The sequence below is a fragment of the Capricornis sumatraensis genome, chromosome 5 (genome assembly GCF_032405125.1).
Source record: "Capricornis sumatraensis isolate serow.1 chromosome 5, serow.2, whole genome shotgun sequence".
Lineage (NCBI taxonomy): Eukaryota > Metazoa > Chordata > Mammalia > Artiodactyla > Bovidae > Capricornis > Capricornis sumatraensis.
In genome coordinates this window covers 29,645,591-29,670,267 of record NC_091073.1, presented here as the reverse complement: position 1 = coordinate 29,670,267, position 24,677 = coordinate 29,645,591, and the positions used below count along the sequence as shown (strand labels likewise).

Here is a 24,677-nt window from a genome sequence, read left to right as displayed (position 1 = left end):
CGCCTGCCTGCCTCTGGTGGGGGATGGGCTGGTCTGCAGCTGGCTCGCTCTCCTCTGGTATTTTCCTTTGTTCTGTGAGCGGCCTGGTAGTGCCTTAGGTTAAGGCCTTTCACGGGAAAGTTCTCTCTCTCTCTTTTTTTCTCTCTCTCTTTCTGGCTATCCCACAGTTTGAGTTGCTATCTCACCTTAGCTCCCTCAGATTGCCCTCAGGGCATTCAGGCCCAGTCCTTACCCTAAGCAATGCGGCCTGCACCTCCCTGTTCAGCCCGTGCTTGCTGGTGGCGGATGTGAGCGTCTGGGCTACTCTGCTGGGAGTTGCCATTAGGCATGTAATCTGTGGGTTTTATGTATTTATTTTTCCTCCCAGTTATGTTGCCCTCTGAGATTCCAAAACTCCCCACAGACCGGCCAGTCAGAGGGTCTCCTGGTGTTTGGAAACTTCTTCTCTTTTACAACTCCCTCTCCTGGGCGGGTCTCCGTCCCTAACTCTTTGTTTCTCTTTTTATATTTTATATTTTCTCCTACTCAAAGGCAATGGGCTCCCTTTCTGGGTGCCTGGTGTCCGTTGCCAGCATTCAGAAGTTGTTTCGTAGAATTTGCTCAGCTTTCAAATGTTCTTTCGATGAATTTGTTGGGGAGAAAGTGGTCTCCCCGTCCTAGGACCAGCCCTCTAAGACTATTATTTTGATGGGTACACACATCTGTATGCACTTGTTTTAACTCCCACAGAAACACTGGCCCAAATCTCTCTTATTCTTGGGCTTCTTTCTTCTGAATTCCAGACCTGCCCTGTTCAACTGGATAGAACCACTTAAATTTGTCTTTTTCAGTGTCTCTGGAATCATTGCAGATTGGAATTCACTAATCCTCACTGATTCCTTTCCTTGGATTTTATCCATAGGTAAGAGGGAGCCACTGAGTTTTGAGCAGGGAATGATGAGACTTGAATTCTACAAAGATGACTGTCTGCCTGGTTTGGTAGGGCGACTAAAGGAAGAGTTGAAGGGAGCTGAAATTAGTTTGGGATCTATAGTAATGAAGCAGCTGAATGATGATGAAGTCTATTAAAGCCAAATGAAATGGATAGGGAAGCAGATAGTACTAAGCTGTCCAGGGAGCAGGACTCACTGGACTTGACTGTTAGTATGGTATGTGAACCACAGGAAATAGGGGATATATATTTTGTGTGCTTTTAATTTTTCTCTTCCCTGGCAGTAGGCGTCATCGCTTCTCTTGAAATCCCCGTGTTCCTGCCCTCCCCCATCCTTGCCTCCAAGTTTCTGTGAAATTAGGGTTTTGGCACTTATTTTTTGCTTGCCACATCTCTGCAGACCTATTTATGGAAAGAGTGTTTACCTAAGGGATATGACTGCCTGGGAACTTTTCTGACCTGGTTTATGGTTTATCTTTTCTCATAAAACAAGGTCTCCTATACTTCCTGTATTGGATTTTTGCAATATGTAAAACAAGGATTTTTGTGTCTGAAACCAGGCTCCAGGACATATTTGAATATCAACCAGGCACAAGGTTTCTCAATGTTAGCATGATAGACATTTTGAGTAAGATAATTCTTTATTTTTTGAAGTCCATGTGCTGTAGGATAGTTAGTGGCATTAATTTTTGTTAGAAAAATGTTAATCTGAAGAGAAACAGTGGAATTTAAATAATGAGAAACTTTGGCATGGGTTGTATGTGGAATCTCTTAGAACTATGCAGCATGATTATTTAGCAGTGATGAACAACACTTTGGAAATTCTGCTGAAGTTAATATGTGTGTATATTGAGAATACACTTTAACTACCCAGTTTTATAATTTTATGCAATGTGTTCTGGACTGTTGTATTTAATTTTTGTTTTATATTAGGGTATAGTTGATTTACAGTGTTGTGGTAGTTTCAGGCATATAGCAAAGTGATTCAGTTATACATATATTATTATTCACATTCTTTTTCCATATAGGTTATTACAGAGTACTGAGTAGAATTCCCTGTGCTATACAGTAGGTCCTTTGTTGATTGTTTTATATATCATAGTGTGTATATGTTTATCCCAACCTCCTAATTTATCCCTCGCCTACCACCTTTTCCCTTTTGGAACCATAAGTTTGTTTTCAAAGTCTGTGAGTGTGTTTGTTTTGTAAATAAGTTCATTTGTATTATTTTTTAGAATCCACATATAAATGATATCATGTGATATTTCTCTGACTTACTTAGTATGATCATCTCAAGGTTCATCCATGTTGCTGCAAATGGCATTATTTCATTATTTCTTATGGCTGACTTGTTTTCCATTATATATATATTCCACATCGTCTTTATCCTTTCATCTGTCCATGGACATTCACAGTCCCTTCCATGTCTTGGCTGTTGTAAATAGTACTGGGGTGAGCACTGGGGTGCATGTATTTTTTCAAATTATGGTTTTCTCTGGATATGTGCCCAGAAGTGGGATTGCTGGATCATATGATAGCTCTTTTTTTTTAAGGAATGTCCATACTATTCTCCACAGTGGCTGTACCAATTTACATTCCCACCAACAGTGTAGGAGGGCTTTCTTTCTCCACACCCTCTCTGTGCTTAGTCACTCAGTCGTGTCCAACTCTTTGCAATCCCATGGGCCGTAGCCCACCAGGCTCCTCTGTCCATGAGGATTCTCCAGGCAAGAATATTGGAGTGAGTTGTCATGCCCTCCTCCAGGGGATCCTCCCAACCCAGGAATTGAACCCAGGTCTCCCACATTGCAGGCAGATTCTTTACCAGCTGAGCCACCAGGGAAGCCCCCAGATCCTTCCTAGCATTTATTATTTGTAAACTTTTTGATAATGATCATTCTGACTTGTGTGAGGTGATATCTCTTTATAGTTTTTATTTGCATTTCTCTAATAATGATTGATTTTGAGCATCTTTCTATGTGCCTTTTAATCATCTGTATGTCTTCTTTGGATAAATGTCTATTTAGTCTTCTGCCCATTTTTTGATTGGGTTGTTTGTTTTTTTGATATTGAGTTGTATGACCTGTTTGTATATTTTGGAGATTAATCCTTTGTGGGTGACTTTGTTTTGTTTTATTACCTGAAACTATTTGCCCTTGTATATCTGTTCAATTAATTATTTGAAAATGAAGTTGGAAAGGATAGACCAAGGGGAAATAAGTATACCTGGGAATTAGACTTTAGTGGATATCCAAGTATATCTCTGATCACATTGTTTTACACAAATGGTATTACTCCAATTTTCCAGAAGCAAAGTTTAGTATACAGTGGGGGCTCCTTATTCCTTTTTGTTGCATATTCAAGTTTAGGGATACTTTGTAGTGATAGGACAATTTGTACAGATTTTCCTAAAATTTATATTTCTATACTGAATAGACTATAGATTCTTTCCTTGTAAAAGGAGATTGGAAGTATTCTACTATAAATATGTTAAATAGTAAAAAAAATCTCATAACTTACAATGATCAGCTTTGAAGATGTTATTCTGTAAACATTTATTAAGTAGTCTCTGAATAAAGACAACTCAGCTAACTGAAATGGTAATTACCTAGTCAGGGTTTCTGTTGTAGAGTGTCATAATTAGCTTGAAAGCAGATGCCTGAGGAGGAATGCATGTTAGTACCTGCTGTGTGGATGGATGATAAGCATTGTTCAATTTTGCTTTTAAAAGTAAACTGTAGAGGTGGGGTTCATTATTCCATATTGAATGATTTGTATCTATGATGATTTCCATGCATTGACATGTGGAAATATTTGATAGATTAGCCTGAGAGGCAAGTAATCACTGTGGTGCTGAGCTGTTAAGCTTCCATTCAGAGCTTATTAGGCTAATTCCCACGGAGACAGTACGTTTGATAACTTGGCAATTATGTTTCATAACAAACTTTTCCGTTGTATTTTAAAGGCAACTGACTTTGCCCATACTTCAACAGAGGAGTTATTTTCACTTGTTACCCTTTTTGCGGGCCTTTTGTTTAGTGGAACTTAGGAAGGTGCTGGCCACCTTGTGCTTTCAATTGTCTTTATGTTGTGTTACTTTCTAACTGATGTTCTGGCTTCCATAGAAAACAACCTAGTAATTTCTGGAAGACACCAGTCCTACCATAATGACATCTAAGTTCTGAATGATCTCTGCTGTTAATGTTAGTTTTCAGTAATCAAAATGAGGGTCCATAGATAAACATCTTAGAAATCCTCTATTCAAAAATACTGAAAACATGCAGAGAACTTCAGACACTTGGAGATACACCATGTGGTGTAATAAATATAAGACAACTAGTTGCTCTGTCTCTGCCTTGATTGTGCTTACTTCTCCCAGACAGACAAATGGTATCTTGAAGTTTGTTTTCTTGCCCTTTTGTTCAGTTTTGTAGCATGTATCCCTAAAGAACATACTAGTTAGGTTTTATTTTTTGTTGTGGTATAATTTACACATTCATCAGGTTTTTAACTGTTTTACATATATTTTGATGGCATGTTATTTGCACAATATGTTGGTGGAAACCTGTTCATGTGACTCTGTGCAGCTATAATGTGTTCATGATCACTGCTTCGTGTGTGGGATCTGAGAGAGTGAACATGGGTGCCGTGGATTCATATTGTGGCAGTAGAAGCTGAAAAGTTGGGCAAATTTGTGATACTTGAATCTGATGTTGTGCTGATGGATTCATGATGAAATGTAAGACAGCAGAAAAAACAATGACCTTCAAAGTTTTTGGTAAGAATAACTAGAAGAATAGATGTGTATGTAGATGGGAAAATGTGTTGAGGAGCCAGTTTGGGGTGTGTGGTATGGGTAAAACCAGAACTTTGATTTTCTAGTCCAGATGTATATTTTGAAATGAACAGAGATGTTAAATAGGTATGTGGATGTACAAGTCCAGATTTAAAGAGAACTTTCTGGGTTGGGTGTATAGATTTGCATGGTCTAGTGTACGATGGTATTGCTACTTGAAGCTACAGGATTGAGGAGGTCACCTATGGAATGAATGTAGCTTGGGGAGTCTGAGGTCTGAGCTCTGGAAGTACTCTCCACTTAGAAGGAGGATTTAAGGATCTAGTATTTCAAGTGTGGAAAGATGAGAGGGTTTCCTTGGTGATAATGGTTTCTGAAAACCAAGTGAACAGACATTCTCAAGAAGATAAAGAGCAATGTGGAGGTTCATTGTGAGCCTGAAAAATTTATTTTGTGGAGTTGTGGAGATAAAATCCTAATAAAAGTAACATGCATGGGAGGAGAGAGAAGTTATAGATAAGGAGTAGTTGTAGATAAGGAGTACAGTACAGACAATTGTTTGAAAGAGCTTTGCTTTAAACTGGTGTGGAGAAATTTGATAATAGCTGGCAGATGTATGATGGAGGGAAGGCTGATTTAATGATGGGAAGTGTCACAAATGGCTTGTATTCTAAGCAATTTGTCTCTAAAAATGGAGACAATTTAATAAAAGAATAAAAACTGAGGCAGGACAGATTATTGTATGAAGATCTACATGGGAAGGAATAGATGCCTGTAAGTATGTGGAGATGTTGGCCTTTCGATAAGAGGTAGGAAATTTTTTGTAGTTCTTAGCATGTTTTGCACATACTGACTATATCTAAATATATTATACTTTTGTTAAATATTCTTTAAGTGTTCCTAAGTGTTCTTATTGAAGATACTGTAAATGAATTACTTTTGGATTGTTCATTGTTTATATTTAGAAATACACTTTTATGTATTAATCTTGTCCTCTGCATTCTTGCTGAACTAGTTTATTTGTTCTAATACTTTTTTAATGGATGCATTAGAATTCTCTGTATACAAGATTAGGTCATCTGCAGATGAAGACAGTTTTAGTTTTCTTGGATGCCTGTATTAGATTTTCCTGCATAACTGCCCTGACGAGAACTTCCAGTACTTTTATTGAGCGTGGCAACAGTGGACATCCTTGTTGCTGATGTTGAAGGGAAAACATTGAGTCATCACACCATTAAGTATGATGTCAACTGTGGACGTTTTGTAGATGCCCTTGATCAGATGGAGCAAGTTCTCTGCTGTTAGTTTGTTGCATGGCCTTTTTCATGAAGGAGTGTTGGATATTGTCAGATACTTTTTCTAAGTCTGTTGAGTTGTTGTGTCTTTTTGTTCTATATTCTATTAACGTGGTGTATTGCATTGATCTTTTTTTGGTATGTTTAATATTAGTTTCATGGGATAAATTCCACTTGGTCATGGTACACAATACTACTTTGTTGCCAAATTTGGTTTGTTATCTTGACTTTTGTGGGTTTTTTTTTTTTTTTTGGTACTTTTCTGGAATATGTGTCTGTAGTTAGGTTTTTTGGTGATGTCTCTGGTTTTGGTAATACTTGTCTTAAAGAATGTGTTGGAAAGTGTTCTTCTTTTTTGCCTTTTGGGATAGTGTGAGGAAATGGTGTTTACAGTTTTTTTTTCTTCATTATAAATAACCAGCGAAGCCATCTGGGCCTGGGCTTTCTTTGTGGGAAATTAAAAAATGCCTAATTTTATTAAAAGTCTATTCAAATTTTCTATCTTTGAAGTAATTTTGGTTGTGTCTTTCTGGAACATTCTAATTGGATCTGTAAGCTAATGTGTTAAAATACACTTGCAATTTTCTTACTCCTTATTTCTACAAGGTTAGTGGAAATGTCAACACTTTCACTCCTGATACTACTTATTTGAGTTTTGCAAACCTTTAGCTAAACTAGAAAAAAGTGGTTAAATCTTTTCAAAGAACCAACTTTTGGTTTTGTTTTTTCCTTTTCCTATTTTCTGCTTTTATGTTCACTATGCCCCCATTAACTTTAGTCTTTCTCTTTTTCCAGTATCTTGAGGTGGAAAGTTAGGGGTTTGATTTTGAAACTGTCTTTTTTATATGGAAAATCTCAGCTGTAAATACTTTAGCTGAAATATCATTTTCACAGTGACTTCTTCTCTGATTCATTTAGTAGTCTGTTGTTCAGTGGCTGTGTTCTTAATTCCCACATTACTTTTTGGTTCTCTAAAACATTTTTTGACGTATACATACAGCATACTGGATTCAGATATACAACATAAATGTTTCAACATCTGTATACATTGAGAAATTACCACAATAAGTCAGTATGTATCACCATACATAGTTACAGAATTTCTTCTGAAGAGACTTAATGATCTATTCTTTTAGCAACTTTTAAATATGTGTTATAGTATTAACTGTATTACATCTCCATAACCTATTTCGTACCTGGAAGTTTGTACCTTTTGACTTCCTTCACACATTTTGTCCCCTCCCTCCTAACAGCTTGTTCTCTGTATTGATGAGCTATTTTTGTTTTTTGTTTTGGTTAGGTTCCACATAGTGGGATCATACAGTATTTGACTTTCTGTCTGATTTATTTCACTTAGCATAATGCCCTTGAGTTCTTCATATGTCATTGAAAATGACAGAATTTCATTCTTTTTATGGTTGATTAATATTCCATTGTATGTATTCTACATTTTCTTTATCTTTTCTTTCATGGTGGCCATTTAGGTTTCCATGTCTTGGCTCTTCTAAGTAATGCTACAGTGAACAAAGGAGTGGGTATCTTTGAGTTTGTGTTTTTATTTGCTCCAGATAAATGACCAGATGCCATGATCTTCATTTTTTGAGTGTTGAGCTTTAAGCCGGCTTTTTCACTCTCCTCTTTCACTTTCATCAAGAGTCTCTTTAGTTCCTCTTCACCGTCTGCGATAAGGGTGGTATCATCTGTATATCTGAGGCTATTGATATTTCTCCCTGCAATCTTGATTCCAGCTTGTGCTTCATCCAGCCTGGCATTTTGCATGATGTACTCTACATATAAGTTAAATAAACAGGGTGACAATATACAGCTTTGACGTACTCCTTTCCCGATTTGGAACCAGCCTGTTGTTCTATGTCCAGTTCTAACTGTTGCTTCTTGACCTGCATACAGATTTCTCAGGAGGCAGGTCAGGTGTCTGGTATTCCCATCTCTTTTAGAATTTTCCACAGTTTGTTGTGATCTACACAGTCAAAGGCTTTGGCATAGTCAATAAAACAGAAGTAGATGTTTTTCTGGAACTCTCTTGCTTTTTTGATGATCCAACGGATGTTGGCAATTTAATCTCTGGTTCCTCTGCCCTTTCTAAATCCATCTTAACCATCTGGAAGTTCATGGTTCAGATACTGTTGAAGCCTGGTTTGGAGAATTTTGAGCATTACTTTGCTAGTGGGTGAGATGAGTGCAATTGTGCAGTTGTTTGAACATTCTTTGGCATTGCCTTTCTTTGGGATTGGAATGAAAACTGACCTTTTCCAGTCCTGTTTTCCACTTCTGAGTTTTCCAAATTTGCTGGCATATTGAGTGTAGCACTTTCACAACATCATCTTTTAGGATTTGAAATACCTCAACTGGAATTCCATCACCTCCCCTATCTTTGTTCGTAGTGACGCTTCCTAATAAGGCCCACTTGACTTCGCATTCCAGGATATCTGGCTCTAGGTGAGTGATCACACCCTTTTGGTTATCTTGGTCATGAACATCTTTTTTGTATAGTTCTTCTGTGTATTCTTGCCACCTCTTCTTAATATCTTCTGCTTCTGTTAGGTCCATACCATTTCTGTCCTTAATTGTGCCCATCTTTGCTTGAAATGTTCCCTTTGTATCTCTAATTTTCTTGGTGAGATCTCTGGTCCTTCCAATTCTGTTGTTTCCCTCTATTTCTTTGCACTGATGGCTGAGGAAGGCTTTCATATCTCTCCTTGCTATTCTTTGGAACTCTACATTCAGATGCTTATATCTTTCCTTTTCTCCTTTGCCTTTCTCTTCTCTTCTTTTCTCAGCTATTTGTAGGGCCTCCTCAGGCAACCATTTGGCTGCACTACTGTTTTTTAATTTCACTATTAAGGTCAGAGAACATATTTAATATGACTCTTAATTTTTAAAAATTTATTGTGTCTTTTTTATGGCTGAGTATTTGGTCTGATCTGGAGAATTCTCCATGTATGCTTTAGAAGAACATACTCTTGGTGGAGTATTTGATACGTTAGATATAGCTGGTTTATAGTGCTTTTCAAGTCTTATTTCCATAATGCCTAGTTGTTCTACTCTTTATTGAAAGTAGGATGTTGATGTCTCCAATGGTTGGTTTGTTTATTTCTCCTTTAAGTCCTCCCAATTTTTGCTTCATTTACTTGGGGATCTGTTAGATGAATTTTTATATTTTGTTGAATTGCCCTTTCTTTTTTAATTACAAAAGGATTTTATCTCTTTTTTTTCTGATATAGCTACTTCAGCTTTCTTATGGTTACTGTTGGCTCGATATATATCCTTCTCATCCTTCTGTATTCAGTGTATTTTGATCTTTGAGTCTCAAATTTTTGTTTCCTATACATAGCATACGGTTGGGTTTTTAGTCCAGTTTGACGGTATGACTTTAGATTGTTTAATCCACTTAAAATTAATGTTATTGATATTTTTGAGTTTACATTGGCCAGTTTATTTTCTGTTTCTTTGTCTTTCCTCATTACTGCTTTCTTTCATATTAAAAGAATATTTTCTATTGGAACATTAATTTGCTTATTTTTTCATTTCAACTTTTATTTTCTCAGTGACTGTTCCATGGCTTATAGTATATATCTTAACATAGTCCAGATATATGCTAACTAAAATCTAGGAAGATACAGGAAGGTTACCCTTCAATAGCTCTATTCCCTCTTCCGCCCTTTTGTGCTATTTAGGGTTAGATGCATGTATGTTAGAAACCCAATAATCCACTGTTGTTATCACCTCATTTTATTTTATAACAGTTACAGAAGCTGAGAAGAAAGGTGAGCTATATTTATAAGGAGTGGCATCCCCTGGGAAGCCCAATGTCATATTAACCTTCTTATTTTCTATTTCCAGTTTTCACTTGTACTATGGATTCAAGGTACCATTATTTTCTTCTTATAATACACTTTTGCTAATCTTTTATGCTGTTTTTGTCAAATACATGTTTCAATGTTATAGGTTGATCAGTTACTTATATATTTTATACAGTTTCTTTTTAAACCTCATAAGACAGGAGAAATAGGCATTTATACTCTTTTTTTCCTTTTTTTTTAAATGGTGGTCTTTTTTTCATGTGGATTTGAATTACTGTCTACACTTGGCTTTATTTCAGCTTGAAGTTTGTAGGGTGAATCGGCTAGACATGAAATCTGCTCATTTGCTCTGAGAAGTTATTTTGATCTGATTTTTGTAAATGCTCATTTTGCTGGACTTAATGTTTAACAGGTTTTTATACCTGCCTTCTGGCTTCCATTGTTTCTGATTAGAATCTGTTGTTAATCTTATTGGTGTTCTCTTGTTAATGATAAAAGATTTTTCTGTGGTTGCTTTCAACATTTTATCTTGTAATTTTAGCTTTTTCATTTTTTACTATGATGTGTCTGGATATAAATTTCTTTATGTGTATTCTGCTTTGAATATATTGAGCTCCTTGAGTGTGGAGATTGTTTTCCTTGGGAAATTTTCAATCATAATTTCTTTATTTTTTCTGCTCCTTTCTTGCCTTTATTCTCCTTCTGGTACTCCTATTACAGAAATGCCTGTAATGATGTCCTGCATATCTCGGTGAATCTGTTCATTTTTCTCTGTAGAATCTATTGATCTAACTTTAAATTCAGTTATTTTCCAGTTCAAATCTATTACTGAACTTCTCTAGTGAATTTTTCATTATAGTTACATTTAATTCTAAAATTGCTACTTAGTTTTTAAGATATCTATTCTTTTTTTTATTTTTTTATTTTAATTAATTTTTTTAATTTAATTTTAAAATCTTTAATTCTTACATGTGTTCCCAAACATGAACCCCCCTCCCACCTCCCTCCCCATAACATCTCTGTGGGTCATCCCCATGCACCAGCCCCAAGCATGCTGTATCCTGCGTCAGACATAGACTGCCGATTCAATTCTTACATGATAGTATACATGATAGAATATATCTATTCTTGATATTGATGATACTAAGCTAAGCTAAGCTAAGTCACTTTAGTCGTGTCCGACTCTGTGCGACCCCATAGACAGCAGCCCACCAGGCTCCCCCACCCTGGGATTCTCTAGGCAAGAGCACTGGAGTGGGTTGCCATTTCCTTCTCCAATGCATGAAAGTGAAAAGTGAAAGTGAAGTCACTCAATCATGTCTGACTTAGCGACCCCATGGACTGCAGCCCACCAGGCTCCTCCATCCATGGGATTTTAGTGGTCATTATACTTTGTTTACACATGGTATCCTTTTGTTCTTTGAACATGTTTGTAATACCTGATTTGATGTCTTACCTGCTTAAGTGTGATATCTGGTCCTCTCACAGGCAGTTTCTGTTCCTTGATTTTTTTTTTTTCTTTGTATAGATTCACCTTCCTGTTTGGATACATGTCTTTCCATTTTTTTGTTGTTGAAAAATGTATATTTTAGAAAGTGTATTTTGTCTATCTCTGTACAGCTTATTTTCTTGGCTACTAAAATAAACCAGAAAAGTCACAGTCTTATTCCTGTATGGGGCAAAACCTCTGAAGTCACTTCAGAGGGTGGAGTTCTAGATGTGTGTTTAGTCATCAGAGAATGATACTGGTTTTAGCAGTCTGATCTCTTTGTTATACTGCCTGCCTCTGACACCCAACTGACAAATTCGATTCATTGCCTGCTAACTGTTTTGCTTTGAACCAATGCCCAGTACATAGAGTACCGTATGGTTTCATCCAATTAGATTCTGGCCCCTTGGCAGGGGTAGTTTGTGAAGCCAGTATTTGAGGTTTGCTCTTACTCTAGGGATTGGTGGGAGATTCTTGTTAGCTGTCTCTTGTTCTGGTTGTCTCTGATAAACTAGCTTGCCTATGGTTCAGCTTTTTGCTCTCATGAAGCGATCACCTTCCTCTTAATTGCTTACCATGCTGATCTCTGTTTGAGAATGTCCTAATCCTTAAACTTTCTCACACTCACTTCCAATTAAGTGAATTCCCTTGGGGTGAGCTTCATAGTCGTCTGTTATTAGAGCTTGTCTTTCTCCCTGTGAAAAGTCACCATGCCTGTGTTTTGGGGCTATCGATAGGCATGCTGTTTGAGCGACACCACTTCTTCATGAGTAAGGTGCTGCCTGGAGGCAATAGACTCTTCTCGTTTTTGCCTCTTCCAGCACAGAACCTCTGCCCTCTGTGTGAACTGGGCCATGGGTGATGAGGGCCCCAGTGTTCTCTGCCTACCATGCAAGGGGTAGGTCTTCACTCTGTGGGTGGAGGCTGTTGGAGACTCTGTGGGAGAAGGACTCCCTTACCACCTCTTGGCCACACTTGTCTGTAACTGAGCCTTTGTGTCTGGAGTTGAGTGGGCTGGGCACTGCTGCTCTCTGCCCCTCCCACTGGTAGCTAGGGGTCCAGGGAGACCTATCTTCTTGGTCACAGCTACTCTGAGTAGAACCTTAGTCACACTGAGCTAGGTGTTGTGGAATGAAGGAAAAAACTGATGATGGTTCTAGTACCACAGGCTTCATTCTTTCCAAGATTTAAGAGATTCTTAAATGTTAATTTGTTGAATGCCCTTAGGACAATTTTCAAAGACTTTAAATGGTTGTTTTTGAAAAATGCTTTTCTTTAGTTATAGTTGTTTTGCTGGGAAGAGACTCTGCACAGCTCTTGGTGACATTTTGTGTATCTCATGTTCTTTTAATGTTATGTCATAGTCTGGCATAGAGTGAACTATAAGTAGTTGAAATAGAACTATGTTTTTTTTCCTTAAAGAGCACTATGTACATGTGTGCATTCCTTTCCTGTCTTGTCTTCCAGAACCTCTGCTAATAGGTGCTAGCTTGACAAGTTGGGTTTGCTCTTTTTTTTTTTTAATTTTGTTGGAGTATAGTTAATTTATAATGTTATATTAGTTTCAGGTGTACATCAAAGTGAATCAGACATATATATATATGTATCTTCACTCTGTTTTAGATTCCTTTCCCATAGAAGTCATTCCAGTATTGAATAGAGTTCTCTGTGCAGCCTGTGCTATATAGTAGGTCCTTATTAGTTATCTATTTCATATAGTGTGTATATGTTAATCCCAACTTCCCAATTTATCCCTCCCCTTCTGCCTTACTCCCTTGTAACCATAAATTTATTTTCTACATCTGTAACTCTTTCTGTTTTGTAGATAAATTCATTTGTACCCTTTTTTTAGATTCCACATATAAGCGATATCATGTAATATCTGTTTTTCTCTGTCTGACTTCACTCAGTATGGCACTCTCTGGGTCCATCCATGTTGCTGCACGTGACGTTCTTTCTTTTTTTCATGGCTGAGTATATGTTCCGCATCTTCTTTACCTGTTCCTCTGTTGATGGACATTTCGGTTGCTTCTGTGTCCTGGCTATTGTGAATAGTGCTTCAGTGGACATTGGAGTGCATGTACCTTTTTGAATTATAGTTTTCTCTGGATATATGCTCAGAAGTGGGATTGCTGGATCAGCTAATCTCTGTCAAAGGAGGCAAGAATATATGCTGGAGAAAATACAGTGTCTTTGATGAGTGGTGCTGGGAAAACTGGACAGCCACATGTAAAAGTATGAAATTAGAACACTCCCTAACACCATACACAAAAATAAACTCAAAATGGACTAAAGGCTGGATACTATATAATTCTTAGAGAAAAACATAGGCAGAACACTCTGACATAAATCACAGCAAGATCTTTTTGGTTCCACCTCCTAGAGTAATAAAAGTAAAACCAAAAATAAACAAATGGGACCTAATAAAATTTAAAAGCTTTTTGTGCAACAAAAGAAATCATAAACAAAATGAAAAGACAACCCTCAGAATAGGAGAAAATACTTGCAAATGAAGCAACTGACAAGGGATTAATCTCTAGAATACACAAATAGCTCACGCAAATAGCTCAATATTAAAAGAAAAAGATTTCTCCAGAGAAGATATACAGATGACTAAAAAGCTCATCTCTTCAAGGTGCTCAACATCACTAATTATTAAAGAAATGCAAATCAAAACTGCAATGAGGTATCACCTCTCACTGGTCAGGATGGCCATCATCAAAACGTCTACACATTGTAAATGCTGGAGAGGGTGTGGAGAGACGGTAGCCCTCCTACACTGCTGGTGGTAATGTAAACTGGTACAGCCACTATGGAGAACTGCATGAAGGATCTTTAAAAAACTAAAAATAGAGCTACAAAATGGGTTTGCTCTTTACCTGTCTTTCATCCACCTGGACATAATCCCTCCCTATCAGCCTTGGCTCTCTCCTCACTTTTGCTTTTATGCCTAGGCTCCAAATCTCTGCTTGAGTCATTGGAAATGGTGACACAGTTTGTATACTGTCTGCTTAGCTCACACATTAGCTTTGATTTTCAGCCAATCCCTTGGCTTTTGTAAACTAGTTTGTGGACAGTCTGTCTTTCTCAGATGTGGTCTCCTAGAGACCAAATTCTTCTTAGGTGTTAATGTTATATGCTGTATTTATATGAAAGATAAGATATTTTACAGTTAATCTAAGACAGTTAGGTTAATTATCCTAACTGGGAACTTCATTTTAAGGCTACTTCACCAAAGTAGCTGTATGGTATTGACCTTCAAGACTATATTACAGTGTAACTTTATTAAAGGTAAAGGGAAGAACTGTCAGATAAGGTGTATTTTTAAAATTTAGATGCATCTATTAATGAGACAGAGCTTTCATCAGAGCAGTTGAAATCAGTGGACATTTTGCCTTGGGGAGCTTCACATGGATGCTGTGTTTGAAGGGAGCTATTTTTCACAGGAATTAGAGCAAGGCAGAAATTCATTGTCATTTGGGTGGTGGCAGAGCTCATTTTGGAGATCTTAGGGAATGTGTTTTTTCCTTAATGATCTAATGTGTAAATTAAATACTTGAAGGCACATTAACAAGTAAATATTCATGTGTAACCCATTTCATTCCTGTACAACAGTCTCTTTCTGTCTCCCATCTTCAGGGAGTGTCCAGTTTTATCTGAGCATCCTTTCTTAGTATTTGACTTTAATAGCCTGTGATGAAAAGGATTTTGAACCCATAATGAAAAATTATTTATATCTCTTACTATATAGAACTGTAGTGGTTTGAGATTGGTGGGGGTTTTTTGGCTGCACTGGGTCTTTATGCTGCGCGTGGGCTTTCTCTAGATGCGGCGAGCAGGGGCTGTTCTTGAGTTGCGGTGCCTGGGCTTCTCATTGTGGTGGCTTCTCGTGTTGTGGAGCATGGGTTCTAGGGCACACAGGCTCCAGTAGCTGTAGCTTCCTGGCTCAGGAGTTATGGCTCCAGGGCTCTCTAGAGCATGGACTTAACAGTAGCGCACGGGCTTTGATGCTCCGCGACTTGTGGAATCTTCCTGGATCAGGGATCGAACTCATGTCTCCTGCATTGGTAGATTTTTATGCACTGCATCACCAGGGAAGTATTGAGACTGGTTTTTGATTGTAAATGATTTTATTTATGAGCCAAAATAAAGACTTGTTTGAATATTTTCTTGAGGTAGCTTGTTGAAGGTATAATATCCATTTCAAGACAGATCAGAATTTAACTTTTAGATATTTTTTAGGTGATGTAAATGTGTCATTTGCATCTGTGTTCTTTAGGCCTCGGGAGCAATCCGACCTCTTGTATCTACTGTCATCAGCCCGTCTGCAGACAGCTGCTTAGACCACTCACTGGAACGTGCCAGATACAGGGCAAGTGAAATGCCACAGGCCTTTCTATTTGATGTGATCTATGAAGCATATCAGCAGGTAAGAATCTTGGCTTTTTAAAAATCTGCCATATTGGGCATCTTTAAGAATCACTCCCATATGTGGAGATTAGCTAGAACTCATGGTGCTCTAGAGTGAACTCAAGGCTCAAATTAATTAGAGTGAAGTTGTTTCATATGAGAAAAAGACCCAGACAGAGTCTGGAGGAGTCCATGTGAAATCTTCCTTGTGATCTGTCTCCGCCAGGCTGACACAAAGCATACCTTCCTTCCTGCAATGACAAGGCAGCAGCACGGGTGTGATGCTTCTTTCTAGGGAAGCCCATTAGAAACTTGGTGTCTTAAGGCATTGGGTTGGTCATGTAGATTCTTCTGCCTTGCACATAAATTTCAGATTCCCAGGAGGAAAGCAGGTGTTCAGCGTAAACCATATTGTTTACATGGATGTCTAGGCACAGTGAACCACTCTTATCAGTTAACTGTTCCCTGGAAACACACCAAGAAACAAACTCCCTGATGCTGGCCGAGGGCCTGCCTGGTGAGTGGGTCTTTGAAAGTTAAGCAGTCTTAGCCCTACTGTAGTAAACAAACTGCACAGCTGTAGAGACATTGTGTTAAAAATTTAAAGGTAAGTTATTTCAAAATATCAAATCATTTAGGTTATACTGAATTATCTTTGTTTTCATGTTTTGGAAACATTTTTGTACCTGTAAATTTTACTGCTATTCATTTCTGTGTTTATTCATTAAACAGTTATTAAATATCAGGTATTATGCTTGACAGAAACTTTGCAATGAAAAAGGATCATTGCAGCAACTAAAGCAGTGCTTGGCTGATGTTAAACAATCAATAAATAGAGATGGATGGACTTTAGAGAGATATGAGATAATAGTAACATAAATATTGACATTTTTTAATAAAAGAATACCACAATTTGGATAGTTGTTGTTGTTTAGTTGTTAAGTCATGTCCAACTCTTCTGGAACCCCATGGACTATAGTCTGCCAGGCTCCCCTGTCCATGGGATTTTCTAGGCAAGAATACTGGAGTGGGTTGCCATTTCCTTCTCCAGGGGATCTTCTCAAATCAGGGTTTAAACTCATGTCTCCTATCTTGGCAGGAGAGTTCTTTACCACTGAGCCACCAGGAAAGCCCACATTTTGGATAAAAAGTAGTTAATGACATAATGAATCAATCTTGATTATCAATTACTGTTTTAAATATTGAATTCTCAGTAAATGAGAACCAGTTTTCATGGTATGAATAGTTGACCATAGTTTGTTTTCTTAAAATTTGCTACACAGAAGTTTACCTTCATTTGGTCATATATCAGATGTTACCCTATTAAAAGTCGTAAAAAGCCTACATCTTGCTGAGCTAGACATCTGCTTAATATTTCTAATATTTTTTAAGATTAATGAAAGAATTTATTCATCTTTATGTGAGCATTCACCTTAAGAAGAATAAATGTTAGCTCTATTTTAGAAAATTTAATACAATCCTGTGATCCTCACATTAGAGTAGTATGTTTCAACAATTTTTGTTAGAGAATTAAGCCCTAAAGCACTGAGGTACTGATTCTCAAATTATGGTTACCAGACCAGCAACCTTAAGCATGTTTTAGATCTTGTTAAAATGCAAATTCTGGGCCTTCACCTCAGACCTACTTAGTTAGAAACTCTGGGAATGGAAGCACCTATTTGTGTTTTAACAAACAAGGCTGTCATGTGATCCTGATTAACCCTGAATTTTGGGAACCAAAATTTACCACCTACAACCCTAAGGTATTCATTATATGTGGTAAAGTCTCTTCTGTTGCATTCTTAGGAGAATTGAGAATGAAATCACACAAAACCAACTCTTCTATGGTTCAGATGAGGAATGCTCACAGCGTTTTGGAGGTTTTGATGCAAGTTCTTATGAAAATCAGTTTTGATCATAAAGTCATTCATAAGGAAGTTTGTATAAAATATTTCTCTCTTATCTATACTGTTTGTTTATATATATGTTTTGGTTTTAACAAGTAGAGAAGAGTAAAACAGGACAGAGTTCCAGGGGTGGGAAGTAATTTTCTATAGATTGGTCAGAGGTACCGTGTGAAAAGGTAAAATTTAAGCCAGCATTGGGAAGTAAGTGGGGAGATACGTCATGCCGGTAACTGAGAGCATTATTTTAGGTACAGGATGCAGAATCTAAAAAGGTGGAGCGAGGCTAGAGAAGAATGACGTCATGGAGGGAAGTAGGAGATGTGATTAGGGAGGTATCTTGTATGTTGTATCTTGTAGGGTCTTAAAGGCAATGATACGGGCTTTAGGTTTTACCTTGAATGAAAGGGGGACTTCAGATGGTGCTGTGTGAAGTCCCACTTCTATGGGGCCACCCTATCCCTTGTGGGGATGGTATCTTACAGAAGGTAAGGGAAGAAGTAAGCTATTGTGATGATCAAGGCAAAGATGATGAAAATTAGGGAAATTTGTGTAATATAGTATTTGGTGTGAATTGTTTGTGTTCAGAAGAGAATTAGAGGTAAAATGAGGATAGGCCATTTAGTCAGGGATCAGGTATCAGAATGGTAAGACCAATGGGTCTGAGGATTTGCTCTGAATAACTAGAACACAGTAGTCCTTTATTGAGGTAGGAAATGAGAGTTTTTGTATGATTAGATCAAAAGTTTGCTTCTGTTGTACTAAGTTTGAGATTTCCTGTAGACTTTGTAAAAAATGTGAAGAAGATAGTTGAATATGCTGCTGCTGCTGCTAAGTCGCTTCAGTCGTGTCCGACTCTGTGCGACCCCATAGATGGCAGCCCACCAGTCTTCTCCATCCATGGGATTTTCCAGGCAAGAGTACTGGAGTGGGGTGCCATTGCCTTCTTCGATAGTTGAACATATGAAACTATAATTCTGTGGAAAGGCCCAGATAAAGATAGGCACTTGGCTTCCTGTAGAGCTCAGGGAACCCTACTCAGTGCTCTGCGGTGACCTCAGTGGGAAATAAATCCAAAAAAGAGGTGATATATGCATATAGCTGACTCACTTTGCTGCACAGTAAAAACCAACACATTGTAAAGCAACTAGACTCCAGTGAAAAATTAATAAAAAGATAGAGAAGAGCTAATATCTATCCTTCTAAAACTCTTTCAAGAAGTTGCAGAGGAAGGAACACTTTCAAACTCATTCTACGAGGCCAACATCACCCTGATACCAAAACCAGACAAAGACAACACGAAAAAAGAATACTACAGGCCAATATCACTGATGAACATAGGTGCAAAAATCCTCAACAAAATTTAGCAAACAGCAACACATCAAAAAGCTCCTACACCATGATCAAGTTGGACTTATTCCAGGGATGCAAGGATTCTTCAATATAGGCAAATCAATCAATGTGATATACCATATTAACAAATCGAAAGATAAAAACCATATGATCTCAGTAGATGCAGAAAAAGCCTTTGACAAAAATTCAGCACCCATTTATGATTAAATGGGCCTAGAAGGAACCTACTTGAACATGGTAAAGGCCATATATGATAAACCTACAGCAAACATTATTCTCAATGGTGAAAAACTGAAAGCATTCCCCCTAAGATCAGGAACAAGACAAGGGTGTCAACTTTCACCACTGTTATTCAAGATAGTTCTGGAAGTCTTAGCTACAGCAATCAGAAAAGAAAAAGAAATAAAAGGAATCCAGATTGGAAAAGAAGAAGTAAAGCTCTTACTGTTCGCAGATGACATGATACAGTACATAGAAAACCCTAAAGATAGTATCAGAAAATTACTAGAGCTAATCAGTGAATATAGCAAAGTAGCAGGATACAAAATGAATGCACAGAAGTCATTTGGATTTCTATATACTAACAATGAAAAATCAGAAAGAGAAATTAAGGAATCAATCCCTTTCACCATTGCAACTAAAAGAAATATGTAGGAATAAACTTACCTAAGGAGATAAAAGAACTGTATACAGAAAATTATAAGACACTAATGAAAGAAATCAAAGATGACATAAACAGATGGAGAGATATTCCATGTTCCTGGGTAGAAAGAATCAATATTGTGAAAATGGGTATACTACCAAACTCAATCTATAGATTCAATGTGATCCATATCAAATTACCAATGAATGACATTTTTCACAGAACTAGAACAAAAAATTTCACAATTCAGATGGAAACACAAAAGACCCTGAATAGCCAAAGCAGTCTTGAGAAATAAGAATGGAGCTGGAGGAATCAACCTTCCTGACTTCAGAGTATTAATTTACAGTCATCAAGAAAGTATGATACCTGCACAAAAACAGAAATATGAAACAAGATAGAAAGCCCAGAAATAAACCCATGCGTTTATGGGTACCTTATTTTTGACAAAGGAGGCAAGAATATACAATGGGGCAAAAACAGCCTCTTCAATAAATGGTGCTGGGAAAACTGGACAGCTACATGTAAAAGAATGAAATTAGAACACTTCCTAACACCATATACAAAGATAAACTCAAAATGGATTAAATACCTACATGTAAGCCCAGAAATGGTAAAACTCTTAGAGGAAAACATAGGCAGAACACCCAATGACATAAAGCAAAGCAAAATCCTCTATGACACACCTCCTCAAGTAACAAAAATAATAACAAAAGTAAACAAGTGGGACCTGATTAAACTTAAAAGCTTTTGCACAGCAAAGGAAACTATAAGCAAGGTACAAAGATAACCCTCAGAATGGGATAAAATAATAGTAAATGAAACAACTGACAAAGGATTAATTTCCAAAATATAGAAGCAGCTCATACAACTCAATGCCAGAAAAACAAATAACCCGATGAAAAAGTGGGGAAAAGACCTAAACAGATATTTCTCCAAAGAAGACATACAGATGGCTAAAAAACACATGAAAAGATGCTCAACATCGCTCATTATTAGAGAAATCCAAATCAGCACTACAATGAGATATCACCTCACATTGGTCAGAATGGCCATCATCAAAAAGCCTATAAACAATAAATGCTGAAGAGGGTGTGGAGAAAGGGAATGCTTTTGCACTGTTGGTGGGAATGTATATTGATACAGCTAGTATGGAAGATGGTATGGAGATTACTTAAAAAACTAGGAATAAAGCCACCATATGACCCAGTAATCCCACTCCTAAGCATATACCATGAGGAAACCAAAACTGAAAAAGACACATGTATCCGATTGCTCATTGCAGCACTTATTTACAGTAGCTAGAACATGGAAGCAATCTAGATGTCCATCAACAGATGAATGGAGAAAGAAGTTGTGGTATATATACACAGTGGAATATTACTCAGCCATAAAAAGGAATGCCTTTGAGTCAGTTCTAATGAGGTGGATGAACCTAGAACCTATTATACAGAGTGAAGTAAGTCAGAAAGAGAAAGATAAATATTGTATTCTAACACATATATATGGAATCTAGAAAAATGGTACTGAAGAATTTATTTATAGGGCAGCAATGAAGAAACAGAGAATAGGCTTGTGAACATGGGGAGAGGGTAGGAGAGGGTGAGATGTGTAGAAAGAGTAACACGGAAACTTACATTACCATGTGTAAAAGAGATGGCCAATGGAAATTTGCTGAATGGCTGAGGAAACAAACGGGGCTCTGTATCAACCTAGAGGGGTGGGATGGGGAAGGAGATGGGAAGAAGGTTCAAAAGGGAGGGGATATATGTATACCTATGGCTGATTCATGTTGAGGTTTGACAGAAAACAACAAAATTCTATAAAGCAATTATCCTTCAATAAAATAAATAAAAAAAGGATAGGTACTTGACAATTGTCATCTTTCAGACATTTAATGCTGTGGCATTGACTGAGATAACTAGAAAAACTGGTATAGAGAAAATAGGAGGGACAAAGGCTGAATCCTGGGGTAGTTAAAGATTCTGAGTTTGGAAAGATGTATTAGTTTCCTATTACTGTTGAAACAAATTACCACACTCTCAGAGAATTGAAAGGAGAACTTTAAAATTCTGGATATTGGAAATCTAAAATCAAGGTGATAGGGCTGTGTTTCTTGAGAGTGCAGTGGAGACCATTTCCTTGCCATTTCCAGTTTCTAGAGGCCACTTCATTCTTGGCTCCTGGCCTGCCCTTCATACCACTCCAAACTTGCTTTCAGTGTTCCTGCCTTCCGTGTCCTGCCTGCCCCTGAGAAGAATTCTCGTGATCACATCAGGCCCACCTAGATCATCCAGGGTGATCTCCCCATCTCAAAGCCTCTGATGTTATCCTCCAAGTCCCTTTACCATATCGATGGACATACTCAGATTCTGGGAATTAGGAAATGGATATCTTGAGAAGGACATTTTTCAGGAGAGGAGTGGCTGCAGAGTATGAGGGTAGTGTCCCCGGAGCCTAGTGAAGAAAGGCGTTCAAGAATGATTCGGTGCTCCATAATGGTTTAGACAGAAGGAAGGATTGAGAACTGACCCTAAGCCTTACTAATGTGAGATGAGCGGTGTTTGAAGGGGAGCAGTAGTAACAGACCCACTCCAGTACTCTTGCCTGGAAACTCCCATGGACGGAGGAGCCTGGTGGGCTGCAGTCCATGGTGTCGCTAGGAGTTGGACATGACTGAACGACTTCATTTTCATGCATTGGAGAAGGAAATGGCAACCCACTCCAGTGTTCTTGCCTGGAGAATCCCAGGGACGGGGGAGCCTGGTGGGCTGCCCTCTGTGGGGTCGCACAGAGTTGGACACAACTGAAGCAACTTAGCAGCAGCAGCAGCAGTAGTAACAGAAGCCTGGGTGCAATTGATTGGCTAGAGAATAGGAGGCCTCTCTTTATAGGAACTTCCATGCATATGGAGGAGACAAACGGGGGTAACCAAAGGGGGTTATAAACTAAGAATTTTTTTATTAAGGTGGGTGACATAGCATATTGATTGTAGTTACTGTTGTTCTATCACTAAGTTATGTCTGACTCTTTGTGACCCTGTGGACTGCAGCACGCCAGGCTTCTGTGGTGCTTCACTATCCCTGGAGTTTGCTTAAATCCATGTCCATTGAATCGGTGCTGCCATCCAACCATTTCATCCTCTGTTGCTCCTTTCTCCTCCTGCCCTAATCTTTCCCAGCATCAGAGTCTTATCTAGTGAACTGGGGTCTTCACATCAGGTGGCCGAAGTATTGGAGCTTCCGCATCAGTGCTTCCAATGAATATTCAGAGTTTATTTCCTTTAGAATTGACTGGTTTGATTTCCTTACAGTCCAAGGGACTCTCAAGAGTCTTATCCAGCACCATCAGTTCTTCAGCGACTAGCCTTCTTTATGATCCAAATCTCGCATTTGTGTATGACTACTGGAAAAACCATAGCATTGACTATGGCAAACCATTGGCAAAACCAAACCAAACCAAACCATTGGCAAAATAATGTCTCTGCTTTTTGATATACTGTCTAGGTTTGTCACCATTTCTTCCAGGGAGCAAACATTTTATTTCTAGGTTACAGTCACGATCCACAGTGATTATGGAGCCCAAGAAAATAAAATGTTACTGCTTCCACTTTTTTCCCTGACTATTTGCCATGAGGTGATGGAATCAGATGCCATGATCTTAATTTTCTGAATGTTGAGTTACAGGCCACCTTTTTCACTCTCCTCTTTGACCCTCATCAAGAGGCTCCTTAGTTCCTCTTCACTTTCTGCCATTGGAGTGATATCATCTCTTTATATGAGGTTGTTGATATTTCTCCTGACAGTCTTGATTCTAGCTTGTGATTCATCCAGCCTGGCATTTTGCATGATGTACTCTGCATATAAGTTAAATAAACAAGATGACTATATACAGCCTTGACATACTCCTTTCCTAATTTTGAATCATTCATGTGTTCCATGAAAGGTTCTAACTGTTGCTTCTTGAGCTGCATTCAGGTTTCTCAGGAGACAGGTAAAGTGGTCTGGTATTCCCATCTCTTGAATTTTCCACAGTTTATTGTAATCCACTCAATCAAAGGCTTTAGCATAGTCAGTGAAATAGAGGTAGTTGTTTTTTGGAATTCCCTTGCTTTTTCTATGATCCAGTGGATGTTGGCAATTTGATATCTGGTTCTTCTGCCTTTTCTAAATCCAGCTTGAACATCTGGAAGTTCATGGTTCATGTACTGTTGAAGCCTGGCTTGAAGGATTTTGAGCATTACCTTGCTAGCTTGTGAAATGAGCACAGTTGTACAGTAGTTTGAACATTCTTTGGCATTGCCCTTCTTTGGGATTGGAATGAAAACTGACCTTTTCCAGTCCTGTGACCACTGCTGAGTTTTCCAGATTTGCTGACATACTAACAGCAACACCTTAACAGCATCATCTTTTAGGATTTGAAATAGCTCAGCTGGCATTTCATCACCTCCACTAGCCGGTTTGTTATAATGCTTCCTAAGTCCCATTTTACTTCAGACTCCAGGATGTCAGGCTCTAGGTGAGTGACCATACCATGTGGTTATCTGGGTGATTAAGATCTTCCTTGTATAGTTCTTTTGTGTATTTTTGCGATTTCTTCTTAATCTCTTCTGTTTCTGTTAGGTCCTTACCGTTTCCGTTCTTTATTGTGCCCATCTTTGCATGAAATGTTCCCTTGGTATCTCTAATTTTCTTGAAGAGATCTGTAGTCTTTCCCATTCTTTTATTTTCCTCTATTTCTTTGCACTATTCATCTAAGAAGGCCTTCTTATCTCTTCTTGCTGTTCTCTGGCATTCTGCATTCAATTATTGCATTAACATTGATATGCTGATGTAATTATTTCAGTTCAGGCCAGTCACTCAGTTGTGTCCAACTCTTTGCGACCCCATGGACTGCAGTATGCCAGGCTTCTGTGTCCATCACCAATTCCCAGAGTTTACTAAAAATCATGTCCATTGAGTCGGTGATGCCATCCAACCATCTCATCATCTGCCATCCCCTTCTCCTCCCTCCTTCAGTCTTTCCCAGCATCAGG

At 38.1% G+C, this 24,677-nt stretch overlaps 1 protein-coding gene across 3 annotated transcripts in view; it reads left to right on the top strand.

The window, feature by feature from the left end:
• The window catches only part of CRPPA (CDP-L-ribitol pyrophosphorylase A), a 373,738-nt gene that overhangs the window by 27,427 nt on the left and 321,634 nt on the right, over nucleotides 1-24,677 (top strand). For 2 of the 3 annotated variants that reach the window (XM_068973239.1, XM_068973238.1), the window contains exon 3: nucleotides 15,612-15,761. The exons of the other annotated variant lie outside the window; for it this stretch is intronic. In XM_068973239.1, the coding sequence (XP_068829340.1) occupies nucleotides 15,612-15,761 (150 nt within the window). The remainder of the gene's footprint in view (nucleotides 1-15,611; nucleotides 15,762-24,677) is intronic. 3 annotated transcript variants of the gene reach the window in all.